General features: G+C 47.5%; 1 protein-coding gene across 6 annotated transcripts in view; it reads right to left on the reverse strand.

Annotated features, from left to right (window-relative positions):
* Window positions 1-12,707, reverse strand: part of LOC130361197 (uncharacterized) — a 113,779-nt gene that overhangs the window by 12,727 nt on the left and 88,345 nt on the right. For 5 of the 6 annotated variants that reach the window (XM_056563907.1, XM_056563904.1, XM_056563906.1 and 2 more), the window contains 3 exons: window positions 10,666-12,480; window positions 9,686-9,760; window positions 5,514-5,621 (listed from right to left, as the gene is read on the reverse strand). In XM_056563907.1, coding sequence (XP_056419882.1) covers window positions 5,514-5,621; window positions 9,686-9,760; window positions 10,666-12,480 — 1,998 coding nt within the window. The remainder of the gene's footprint in view (window positions 1-5,513; window positions 5,622-9,685; window positions 9,761-10,665; window positions 12,481-12,707) is intronic. The other variant, XM_056563902.1, reaches the window with a different exon arrangement.

Raw genomic sequence — 12,707 nt, forward strand, 5'->3', positions numbered from 1 at the left:
ACCGTGGGACATACCAAAGCAGTCCCCGGGGGTGGGAAAACCATGTAACCCAGAATCAAGCGGACGGCAGAGCCACCGCTGCCTGCAAAACCTTACGCCCTAAAGAGGCGCCGGCGGATGCAGAAGTGTGAACTGGGTAAAACTTGGTGAACGTGTGCACCGAAGACCAAGTAGCCGCCTAACACACCTGTAGGGCCGAAGCCCTGTTAAAGACCGCCCAAGAGGCCCCCACAGAGCGAGTGGAATGAGCCGTAACCCGGAAGGGAGGATCCTTCCCCTTGGAATGGTATGCTTCAGAAATGGCGGACCAGATCCATCTGGAGATGGTGGCCTTAGAAGCTGGCAAACCCTTGCGTCGGCCCTCCGGAAGGACAGACAACGACTCCGACCGTCGGAAAGAAGAGGTGGCTTTGAGGTAAACTCGTAAGGCTCGTACCACATCCAGATTGTGGAGAGAACGCTCCTTAGGATGAGACGGAGCAGGGCAGAAGGAAGGGAGAACGATATCCTCGTTCAGATGAAAGGACGAAACCACCTTCGGTTGAAAAGAAGGAACCGGTCGAAGCACAGCCTTGTCTTGATGAAGAATGAGGAAGGGAGGTTGACAAGAAAGAGCTGCCAATTCCGACACCCGACGAATCGAGGTCACAGCTACCAAAAAGGCGACCTTCCAGGAAAGGAAACGAAGAGAAATATCGTGGATAGGCTCGAACGGAATGGATTGCAAGGCACTCAGAACCAAATTCAAGTCCCAAGGGGGAGTAGGAGACCTGTAGGGAGGAATCTTGTGAGCAACTCCTTGGAGGAATGTGTGAACCAATGAGTCCGAAGCCAGAGGCCGCTGAAAGAGAATAGACAGCGCCGATACTTGACCCTTGAGTGAACTAAGAGCCAGGCGTGTCTCAAGACCCGACTGCAGAAACGGCAGAAGGTTCGGCAGAGAAAAACGAACCGGGGAAAGAGCCTCACACCACCGAAAATAAGCCCGCCAAGTCCTATGGTAGATCCTCGCCGAGGATGGCTTACGTGCCCTGAGCATAGTGCGAATAACCGCAGATGAGAAACCGCGAGCCTGTGAATTGGGGTGGCAAAGAGGACCCTGAGACAGAAGATCGAGACGATCTGGCAGTCGGAAGGGAACGTCCGCCACGAGCCGAACCACGTCGGCGTACCAAGATCGGTGGGGCCAATCCGGGGCCACTAGAATGGCTGGAACGCCTTCCGCCTTGAGTTTCCTGAGTACTCGGGGAAGGAGGGGAATTGGCGGAAACAGATATGGGAGAGTGAACCGAGACCAGGGAATGACGAGGGCGTCCGCGGCCAGCGCCAGAGGATCTCTGGACTTTGCCACGAAGCTTGGAACCTGCCGGTTTAAGCGGGACACAAATAGGTCCAAGTACGGAATCCCCAAACGACGGCAAATGGACTCGAACACCTCCGGGTGAAGGGACCACTCCCCGGGATCGGGAGACGAGCGACTTAGAAAGTCCGCCTCCCAATTTTCTACCCCCGGAATGTGGATCGCTGATATGGAGGGAACCATGCGTTCCGCCCAGGTCAAAATCTTGGACACCTCGGTCATGGCGGCACTGCTGCGAGTGCCCCCTTGGCGGTTTAGATACGCCACGGCCGTGGCGTTGTCGGACTGAATGCAAACCGGGCGACCCCGTAGAAGAGACTCCCAGTGTCGGAGATAAAGGAATATCGCCCGGATCTCCAGGACATTGATAGGAAGCCTGGCTACCTGAGGTGACCACCGGCCCTGGACCGTCCGGTCCAGGAGAACACCCCCCCCCCCCCCGACCGAGGAGGCTCGCATCCGTGGTAAGAACCAGCCAGTTCAACGGTAGGAACGAGCGGCCGCTCTGAAGGAGGGGAGAGTATAGCCACCAAAGAAGAGACTGGCGAGTCGAGGTGGGCAGACTGATCCGGTGGTTCAAGGACAGGGGGGGATCCGTCCCACAGAGACAGAATAGCCCACTGAAGCGGACGGCAACGGAACAGTGCAAATGGGACTGCCGTTATGGCTGCCACCATTCTGCAGAGCACTCCCGGTATCAAACCGTAGGCCCAGAAAGCCCAGAGACTGGGAGGGAGAAAGGTTGGACTTCTCCTCGTTGATCAGCCACCCAAAGCTGGTTAGGGTCAGCAGGGTGATGCGGAGACTCTCCCCGTTCTGGATCCGAGAGGGGGCCTTGATGAGCAGGTCGTCCAGGTAAGGAAGGACAGACACCCCCCCCCCCGGGACCTGAGAATGGCCATGACAGCCGCCAGGACCTTGGTAAAAACCCGGGGGGCTGTGGCCAGGCCGAAGGGCAGAGCCACAAATTGAAAGTGACCCTGCGGAACGGCAAAGCGGAGGAAACGTTGATGAGGAGGAAAAATCGGGATGTGTAGATACGCATCCCGAATGTTCACTGAAGACAGGAATTCACCCTGATCCATGGATGCTACTATCGACCGTAGTGACTCCATACGGAAGTGGCGAAGGCGAAGATGCTGGTTTAGGAGTTTCAGGTCCTAAATCGGACAAACTGAATCCTCTTTTTTGGGCACCACGAAGAGGTTTGAATAGAAACCCCTGAAACGGTCCTGAGGTGGAACGGGCACAATAACACCCTGTTGTAGCAGAGTGCGAATGGCAGAATGAAAACCTGCGGCCAGAGTAGGTGAACGAGGAGGCCGGGATCGAAAAAAACGATCCTGGGGAAAAGAAGCAAACTCGATTCGGTAACCGTCGGAGATGACATCCCGAACCCAAGAGTCCTGGACTTGTGCCAACCAGACGTTCCGAAAAAGAAGTAAGTGACCGCCCACCCGAGACAGAGTTCCAGGTGGGGGCGCCCCTTCAGGTCGAGGCAGGTTTGCGGGTTCCTGATTTAGCGGGAAATTGGTTGGAGCGATTATCCTGCTTCCAGGCGGAGCGAAGTTTGAAGGACGGGCCCAGCCTACCCTGCGATGGGCTCGACTTTTCCTGGCGCCCCTGACCCAGGGTGCAAAAGGGCCGAAAGGAGGTTGACTTACGAAAACCCCCACGAGCCGCAGTGCGGCGAGCCTTGTTCTGGGGAAGCAAAGAACTTTTACCTCCCGTAGCCTCAGAGATGATGTCGTCTAGCCGTTTCCCAAAAAGGCGACCGCCAGTAAAGGCCATTGCCGTCAGAGATTTCTTGGAAGCCGAATCTGCTTTCCAAGTTTCCAAACTGGGGCCGATTCAGGGGCCACAGACCCCGAAGGAGTATCTTGGGCAGGGGTAGCAGGCAGAAGAAGTGGGTACAGCCGAACCCCCTGAAAATTTAACCCTACACACTGTGCAAGCATAGTAAGTGACCAAAGCAGGGGCCGCCTGTCTGAGGGAAGGTTCAATGCTGGGGGTAGACATTGCCATGCACAGCCAATTAGTGACAGAAGAACTGGAATTATCTCACCCAGGTTCCTGGCTGACGTCCCCAGACCCTCGGAACACAGGACAGCCGGCTGGAAACAGGAAAGGAGACCCACAGGCGCAGCGTGCAGCAGCGTCTGAGGACAGCGCGTGACAGGAGCTATTCGGCTCCTTGAGTCATGTGACCTGAGGGGCGGAGTTAATATGCGCGCACTAGCACGGGAGAGGCTGAGACAGCCTGGCCCTGATAGGCTGAACCAGTCCTCCCCCAACCGGTGCTAAGATTTGGCGCTCAAACAGCTCGGGAAGGGGCGGAGCTACCTGCGGCCGGGACCAGGCCGAAGCCACGGCCTAAAGTTTCGGCCTGGTTCCTGGTCACACCATGCCCCCTGACAGAAGCCTGCAGCCGCCTCCCTGTGAGGACGGCTGCAGAACCCAGCTGAGACCGCCCACGGGGCGGAGCTACACTCGGCCGGGACCAGGCCGAAGCCGCGGGCTAAATTAGCGGCCTGGTTCCCGGCCGAACAAGCCGCCTCCACTGCGGGCACGTCTGCCGGTAAAAGCTAGTCACGATGTGTGAGGGGCTGCAGCCCAAAGAGACAACAGTGCCCCCAATCACAGATTCCCCCAATTGCCCTTACCCCACAACCTTAAGGGAGCCCCACAACTAATAAAGACCTGTCCCCCCTTGAGGAGCCCTAGAGATGGAGAGGGGGAAGGGGTGTAGGGAAACTCACCTGACCATGAAGGTATACTTACCTCCTTAGAAGCTCTGTCCCCAGAAGTCTTCACCAGCCTAAGTCTGCTGCAGCATGCCAGGCTTCTGTAAGCAGGGTGAGCAGAGGCAATAGGTGACCCGGACCCAAGGTACAACCTGGTGCGAGGAAGGGTTAACGGACCATACACTATGGAACCGTGCCCTTCAGTCGCATGTGGGGAAACAGGTAGCGCCATGATCCTGTCGCCCCTACCTAGAAAAAATAAAAAAGAAGAAAAAGTTTAAACACTAACACTATAAAATAATAAAAGACCAGACCTGGAGCAATCCAGGACCGTGTTGCCTCCTATGACACTAAGCTAAAACTGAGTGTCTCTAAGGCAGGAGGTGGGGTATACCCTGCTGGGAGGGGCCTAGTATGCCTAGTGTCAGCCTCCTAGTGGCAGCAAGATATACCCACGGTTTCTGTGTCCCCCAATGGAGCTGAATGAGAAATGAAAGTAAACTGAAGAGCCGGCTGCGCAACCGCAGCCTAGCTGACAGGCGCTGTGTTCGGTGCACCAGAGCAGATGAAAGTGAAGTAAGCAGTGTCGAGGATGGCATAGGGGAGGGGGGAGGAGACCCACGGTCTCTGTGTCCCCCAATGGAGCTGACCGAGAAAAGCTGTGATTCGCCAGTCACAGCGATCGCCGACAAGGGGGGGGGGGGGGTCTCAGGACCCCCCTAGGCGATGTCCTGGGATGGCTGCTGATAGACATCAGCAGTCTTCCAGTTCCTATCACCACTCCGTGCGCGGCGGTGACCGGAAGCGCCAAGGGCTTACAGGTACGCCCTTGTTCCTTAAGTACCAGGTAGCAAGGTACGCCCTTGGTCCCTAACAAGTTAAACACGCAACATTCTGTTTGCACATATAACATATAACATGCAGAGATGCTTTTCTATTGCAATGTTTTACACCTGTTAGTGTCAAACTTACAGTGCCGATCGAAGTGGTTAGACATCCTATCAGCCCATCCCATTGGTTGCTATGGCTGCCAGGGGCTTTAAGTCTGCCATGTATAGAAGCCTGTTAGGACCTGCCAGAGGCAGTGCCTCTGGCAGGGCCAAACAGGCCTCCATACATGGCAGACGTAGGGCCCTTGGCAGCCATAGCAATTAATGGGATGGGCTGATGGAATGTGAAACCACTTAGATGCTGCGATCAGCACTGTAGAGCACAGCCAGCACCCACAGGTGATCACAAGAGCCCCCACCATCACTGCATAGTACTATTACGGCAGTTGAGGTTACGCGTGTAGTTGCCGCAACATAATAGCACATTACAGGTTGGTTATTATCAACACTATTTGCAAAATTGGTTCATGAAAGACCAAATAAAAACTGTCTACTTTAGAAATCTCTAAAACAGCTCACCTTCACTGTCGCTGTCCGTCTCCTCCAGTGGATCGCTCAGTTCACTTTCAGTGCTTGCTATTAGCGTTGGGGACTCTCTGTATGAGGTGAAACTTCCCGACTGGCTACCTGCATAACAAAATCATGGACCAATGAATGCCTAAAATTATCACAAATCTCTCATGTCTACAACACTTCTAGATTAAAAGGGTTAAATTAGAGATTTATGTTTAACCCCTTAAGGACTCAGGGTTTTTCCGTTTTTGCACTTTAGTTTTTTCCTCCTTACCTTTTAAAAATCATAACCCTTTAAATTTTCCACCTAAAAATCCATATTATGGCTTATTTTTTGCGTCGCCAATTCTACTTTGCAGTGACATTAAACATTTTACCCAAAAATGCACGGCGAAACGGAAAAAAAAAATCATTGTGCGACAAAATCGGAAAAAAAAACGCCATTTTGTAACTTTTGGGGGCTTCCGTTTCTACGCAGTGCATATTTCGGTAAAAATGACACCTTATCATTATTCTGTAGGTCCATACGGTTAAAATGATACCCTATCATTATAGGTTTGATTTTGTCGCACTTCTGGAAAAAATCATAACTACATGCAGGAAAATTTATACGTTTAAAAATGTCATTTTCTGACCCCTATAACTTTTTTATTTTTCCACGTACAGGGCGGTATGAGGACTCATTTTTTGCGCCGTGATCTTAAGTTTTTATCGGTATGATTTTTGTTTAGATCGGACTTTTTGATCACTTTTTATTCATTTTTTTAATGGTATAAAAAGTGACCAAAATACGCTTTTTTGGATTTAGGAATTTTTTTGCGCGTACGCCATTGACCGTGCGGTTTATTTAATGATATATTTTTTTAGTTCGGACATTTACGCACGCGGCCATACCACATATGTTTATTTTTTTTTTTACACTGTTTTATTTTTTTATGGGAAAAGGGGGGTGATTCAAACTTTTATTAGGGAAGGGGTTAAATGACCTTTATTAAAAAATTTTTTACATTTTATTTGCAGTGTTATAGGTCCCATAGGGACCTATAACACTGCACACACTGATCTCCTATGCTGATCACTGGCGTGTATTTACACGCCTGTGATCAGCATTATCGGCGCTTGACTGCTCCTGCCTGGATCTCAGGCACGGAGCAGTCATTCGTCGATCGGACATCGAGAAGGCAGGTAAGGGCCCTCCCGGGGTCCGGTCAGCTGTTCGGGACGCCGCAATTTCACCGCGGCGGTCCCGAACAGCCCGACTGAGCAGCTGGGTCACTTTCAGTTTCACTGTAGAAGCGGCGGTCGCACATCGCCGCGATCGGCGATGTGTGGTATTACCCGCGGGTCCCGGCCGTTGATGAGCGCCGGGACCGACGCGATATGATGCAGGATCGCGGCGCGATCCCGCTTCATATCGCGGGAGCCGGCGCAGGACGTAAATATACGTAATGCGTCGTTAAGGGGTTAAAGGGTTCCAACAACAACAACTTTATTACTTTTTTAAGTAATAACACACAGAATAAAAAAGTTTAACTGTGGACATCAACAACAAAAAGGAGAATTTGTAATTACATTACATTGATCCAAATAATCTGCGCTCTATTGGTTAAAGCTCGCCAAAGGCTTTAACAATCGACGATCTATAGAATATGCGGAGGCCTCGGGCTTTCCCATCAACCCGTCTGCACCCCACAATTACATCATGGGCGTGGGGGGTTTGGGCTGATGGGATGACCGACATTAAAAGGAGAACGCCAGCCACAATTAACTTATCCCCTAACCACAGGCTCCATTCATTTCTATGGAAGCTCCAAAGAGACCCGAGTACAGCACTCGGGCATCATCGGAAATTAATGGAGCAGCCTTCTACCAGAAGACCAAACGCGTTCCTCACAGAGAGTCAGAGTCCCGTACCGAAGATCCCAGCAGTCGGGACCCCCACAATCAGCTACTTATCTGCTATCCTATGGATAGGGGATAAATTAATTTTGGCTGGAGTTCTCCTTTAATGTTTAAACAGTTATATGACGGACATCGGAGTAACCTCTGATGTCCATCATTACTGGCTGATGTCTGCTCTTGATATCAGGCTCAAGAGTAGGGTCCATACCGTTCTCCCAAGTCCGTCCCATGATGTACATGTACGTCATGGGTTGGGAAGGGGTTAAAAAACAATTTTTCCAATAGATTCCCCCTTGGGGCAATCCAATAGTACCCTAATTTCACATATACCAACTAATTCCCATAAACTTTATTGTAACCTAATTAAAGAAAATCCACACATTTAAAATATATCAGAGCAGTATCCCCTGTACTGAATCTATTTGTTTTCGGTACCTCTCTTTCTGAGATTACTTGTTATTCTTCACTGCTGAGTGTGCCTGCAGCTCACACTCTGCTTCCTCCGGGCTCTGCTCTGATATGTTTAAAATCACCCTACTCAGCCCCCCCCCCCCCCCCCCGACATGTTTTGCTACTTGCGTAGTAGCTTTGTCATGAGGTATGGGGCTTCTGAGCATGGACGGCGTGTTCCGGACTCTTTATTACGTGTCGTCACATCCCATACCCATCGCTCCCCATCCACTCAAATCATTCATTTACTATGCTTCCCCTCTGATTGGTACATATTTCTAAATGGCATTAGCTTCCTCCAATCAGATCTTCTACTCAGCTCTCCAAATCTCATTGGTTATTAGGTTGATAGTATCTTAACCAATCAGTGTCTTTGTTTACTATTTTCGTCACCTGCGCGTTCCCCCATGCGCCAGAACTTAGTGTCCGTGACGTTTTTTCTCGTCTGCGCACTCCCGTGTGAGCGAACTGTTTGTATTCAGGAGCGGAACTCACAGGTAATGGAATACCTCCTATTTCTCTCACTGCGCACTCCCATATGCGCGAACTGTTTCTAAATACTGAGATCGAGACACCTTGATAAGAAGTATCTCCCATCTCTCTGTACACCAGCATTTGCACAAGCTGGTTATTCCTAAAATAAGATGATTATTAAGTTTCAATTAGGGCTCATGGGATTCCTGAACTTGATTATATAGAGTAAGGGGATTGTTTGGATGTTTATTATTCAGATGGTCTATAGAGAAGATTACTACTTCTCTGAGTTGTTTTCCTTCATTTTTAATCCTTGTCTACTTCTATACATTTTTGTTCTTTCTGTACATATAGTTCTTTATATCTATCTTCTTAACTATCATTTTTCTGGGGAGTTTTGGAATGATTTAATCCTTATTTTCTCATTTTTCCTAATCCTACTAGCTTGTTTACCTCTTTATTGGATCTACTTACCTTCTACTCTATTTTTATTCATTTCATGATGTCCTTATTGGGAGAGATGGGAGATACTAATTATTGTTGGGAGGAGGCGAGGGGGGGGGGGGGGTAGAGGAAGGAAAAAAGGGGGGGAGAGTGGGGGTGGAATTTTGGGATTGTATTTTGGTTAGTAATAGATTCGTTTTTTTTATTTATTTATATTATATTATTTTATCTCATTTTCTTATAATTCCAAAATGTTGACCTTTTGTTCTTTTGGGGGGGGGGGGGGGGGGAGGGGAAGAAAAGGGGGGGGGTTAATTTTAGGATTATATTTTGGTTAGTAATAGATTTGTTTTTTGGTTTATTTATAATATATTATATTCTTTTATCTCATATTCTTTTAATTCCAAAATTTTTGACCTTTTGTTATAACAGGACCTCTCCTCACACTTCCTGTTCCCAATCGGATCAACATCCCATATCCTCCAATTTCCCATCATTCCTCCTCAAATCCATCCACGCTCAGAAGCCCCATACCTCTTGACAAAGCTACGCAAGTAGGGGGCTGAGTAGGGTGATTTTAAACATATCAGAGCAGAGCCCAGAGGAAGCAGAGTGTGAGCTGCAGGCACACTCAGCAGTGAAGAATAACAAGTAATCTCAGAAAGAGAGGTACCGAAAACAAATAGATTCAGTACAAGGGATACTGCTCTGATATATTTTAAATGTGTGGATTTTCTTTAATTAGGTTACAATAAAGTTTATGGGAATTAGTTGGTATATGGGAAATTAGGGTACTATTGGAGTGCCCCAAGGGGGAATCTATTGGAAAAGTGATTGCATTAACCCTCCATATACTGGTCTTGACCAGTGTATTGATCGGGGTTAAAAACAGACAGCATCAGACTCACCTTGCCCTTCTGAAGTCACATCCTCAGAGGTTGACTCCCAAACGTCCTCTGCCATGACCTCAGCTGGAGCTTGTTCTACAGAAGAGACAATCATATGATGACTGCTGAACTATAGTCTATAAGTTTGTCCATTGGTAGATAAATATACAGTACAATCTGAACCGGGCCTGAGCAGATGAAGCAGTGTAAATTAAATAGAAAAACTATTGACCTGTTACAGAGAAATCTGTTTTCAAAAATTTTAATCAGACAGTCTCAGTGCCGAGACCCCCAAACAATCAGGAGAACTAGTTGGGAGAAGCTGACAGAAATGTGTTTACTCCCCGGCTAGCAATGATCTACGTTCAGCTCATCTGGACCACCCTATAGACTTATTAAGGGGCCACAGGACTGATATCACTGCTAGCCAGGGAGTAAAGCGTGCTACCATAAGCTTCTCCCTGAACATTCTCCTGATCTACTCAGGCAGGCTTGTCTCATGCTACTGTGCCTGCCAGCTGAATGAAAGGACAGTCTGTCACAGGATAGGACAGTGTTTTCTATGCCTCTAGCTGATGCAAAACTAACTTTGGCTCTCCGAGGAGTTGTAGTTTTGGTTCAGAAATACTGTGCTAGGGGGTTCATATATTTCCTGTAACTGTTATTTCCAAGATAACAGCCAAAATACACTTTAAGAGATTTCTATAAGAGCAACACAGGCTCTGATGATACTTCTAAAGACCATGGATGCACACTGTGACACATTGGCCCAGATTTATGAATCTGTCAAAGACAAAAACTGGAGTGATTTTGCCCATAAAAACCAATCGCAGCTAAGATTTTATTTTACCAGAGCATTAGGTATATGAAAGCTGAGCTGTGATTGGTCGTTGTGAGCAAATTACTCCAGTTTTTGTCTAAGACAGATTGATACATTTGGGCCACTGACTACTTATGTTTTCTAAAAACCCAAACTTAAACACATTCTTTGCAATAAATACCTTGTTCTTCTGGCAGTGTTGTGCTGGAATCATCTGCAGGTAAGGTGTCTTCACTTGGGTCACATTCACCTCTAACACAGTCCACAGAATGCTGACTGTTTTCAGAGAAGTCTTCAACAAGTTCATTGTCACTGATGTCACCTGTACACAGAGATTCCCAAAAGTTTTCTTCAAAAGCTGAAGCTCCTATTTCTAGGTCTTCTTCGACAAGAACTTCTTCACTCGTCATAGTATCTTTAAATTCCAGATCTTTATTTTCTACTGGTTCTTCACCTACACCAGCTACGAATTCTTGACATAAATCAACAAATGGACCTTCAACAACTGTGGCCTTAACCTCTTCAAAGCTTAAGCTAATTTCTCTGATGGCTCTTTCTGTAGATACAAGTTCTTCATCCTTGTTAATAATTTCAGCAATATCAGTAGTTGTCCCCGCTCCACACTCAGTAATGTTACTCTCAGTTAAATCTCCCTTACTTTCCACAAAGTCATTGCTAGTTACAGTCCCTAAATCTTCCACATGCTGGCTGGTATCAGCTTTAACAGTTTCCACAAACCCTTGGATGATTTCAGGCTCTTTAAGGTCAATAAAGTCTGCAGATAGAAATCCACAGAAGACTTCTTCAGAAGCCAAAGCCTTATTTACATCTTCACAGGCTACACCTTCTTCGCTCTTCATACTATATTTAAGTTCCTTGTTGTCATTAGTTACAGCTCCGTCATGGTTCATGCTGTCCTTCTCTTGACCTTCTATAGATTCTTCATGGCTCATATTGTCTTTCACCTCCAGGACCTCACCAACTACAAGTTCTTCCAAGTACTTGCTGTCTTTAAGGTCAAGATCATCAGTTACAGATTGTCCACAGTTCACACTGTCCTTGAGTTCCTTGTCTTTGGTGTCTACGTTTTTTTCAAGTTTCATATTTTCTTTCAGTTCCTTGTTCCTTGTCTCCAGGTCTCCATCAGCTACAGGTTGATTAAGGTTCATGAGATCTGTGTGTTTATCATCTACTGGTTTTTCTTCAGCAAAAGCTACACATTTTTGAGTTAAGTCAATCCATGGACCTTTAACTAAAATGGCCTCAAACTTATGAAAGCATAAGCTAGCTCCTCCAACAGCTCCTTCTAAAGTCGCAACTTCTTCATCCTCTTGAATTTCTTCTTCAATATATCTAAGGTCGATATGTGTAGTTGTCACCTCTGCACACTCAGTGAAGTCACAGCTGGTTAAATCACTTTGTATAAAGTCATTACTAGTTATGGTCCTTACATGCTCAATGGCTTCTTTACCAGTTATTGTCTCTTCCTTTAGACTGAGATCTTCTGCACATATTGCCTCAATGTCCATACAATCTTCACTAACCTCTTCACCTTCTGTCACAGCCTTACTTACTAGAAGCATCTTAACATCATCAGGAAGCAGATCATCTTCACTGAAAACCAGTCCACCATAATGTCCGACATCCTTGATGGCTTCATCTTTGTCAGGTTCAATGCATAAAAGCTCTGCAGACACCACGTTCTCTACAGTATCATCATCCAAAACATCTTCACTAGCCATGGCCTCATCATATACTTTATTGCCTTCAATAGCTAAGATGGAGTCAGTTGCCTCAACGTCTTCATCAGCAACTTTAATGGTTAATATATTCTTGTCTTCTTGGGACATTATGCTTGGGGCAGGCCCTCCATCTTTGTGCAGGTAATCAAATTCTAAGCTGGTTTCTAAAGCTTCACTTCTCAGAGCGTTTTCAATTTCTACATAGTCTTCACTGGGCACATCTACATGTTCTACTTTTTCTTGGTTTGTCCCATCTGAAAAACATGGAAAAAATTGTTCAACATTTACCGTATATCCCAGCGTATAAGACGACTTTTTAACCCCGAATTTTCTTCTGAAAAGTCGGGGGTCGTCTTTTACGCCGGGTATTGAGGTCCAGGATAGGAAAACTTCTGATTATCTGCGCGGGCCGGCTCCCGTGTGTGGCTGCAGGCGGGGGCCGGCCAGAGCAAGTAAAAACTAATACTGTATACTAAAAACC

Source organism: Hyla sarda, chromosome 3, assembly GCF_029499605.1.
Source record: "Hyla sarda isolate aHylSar1 chromosome 3, aHylSar1.hap1, whole genome shotgun sequence".
NCBI lineage: Eukaryota > Metazoa > Chordata > Amphibia > Anura > Hylidae > Hyla > Hyla sarda.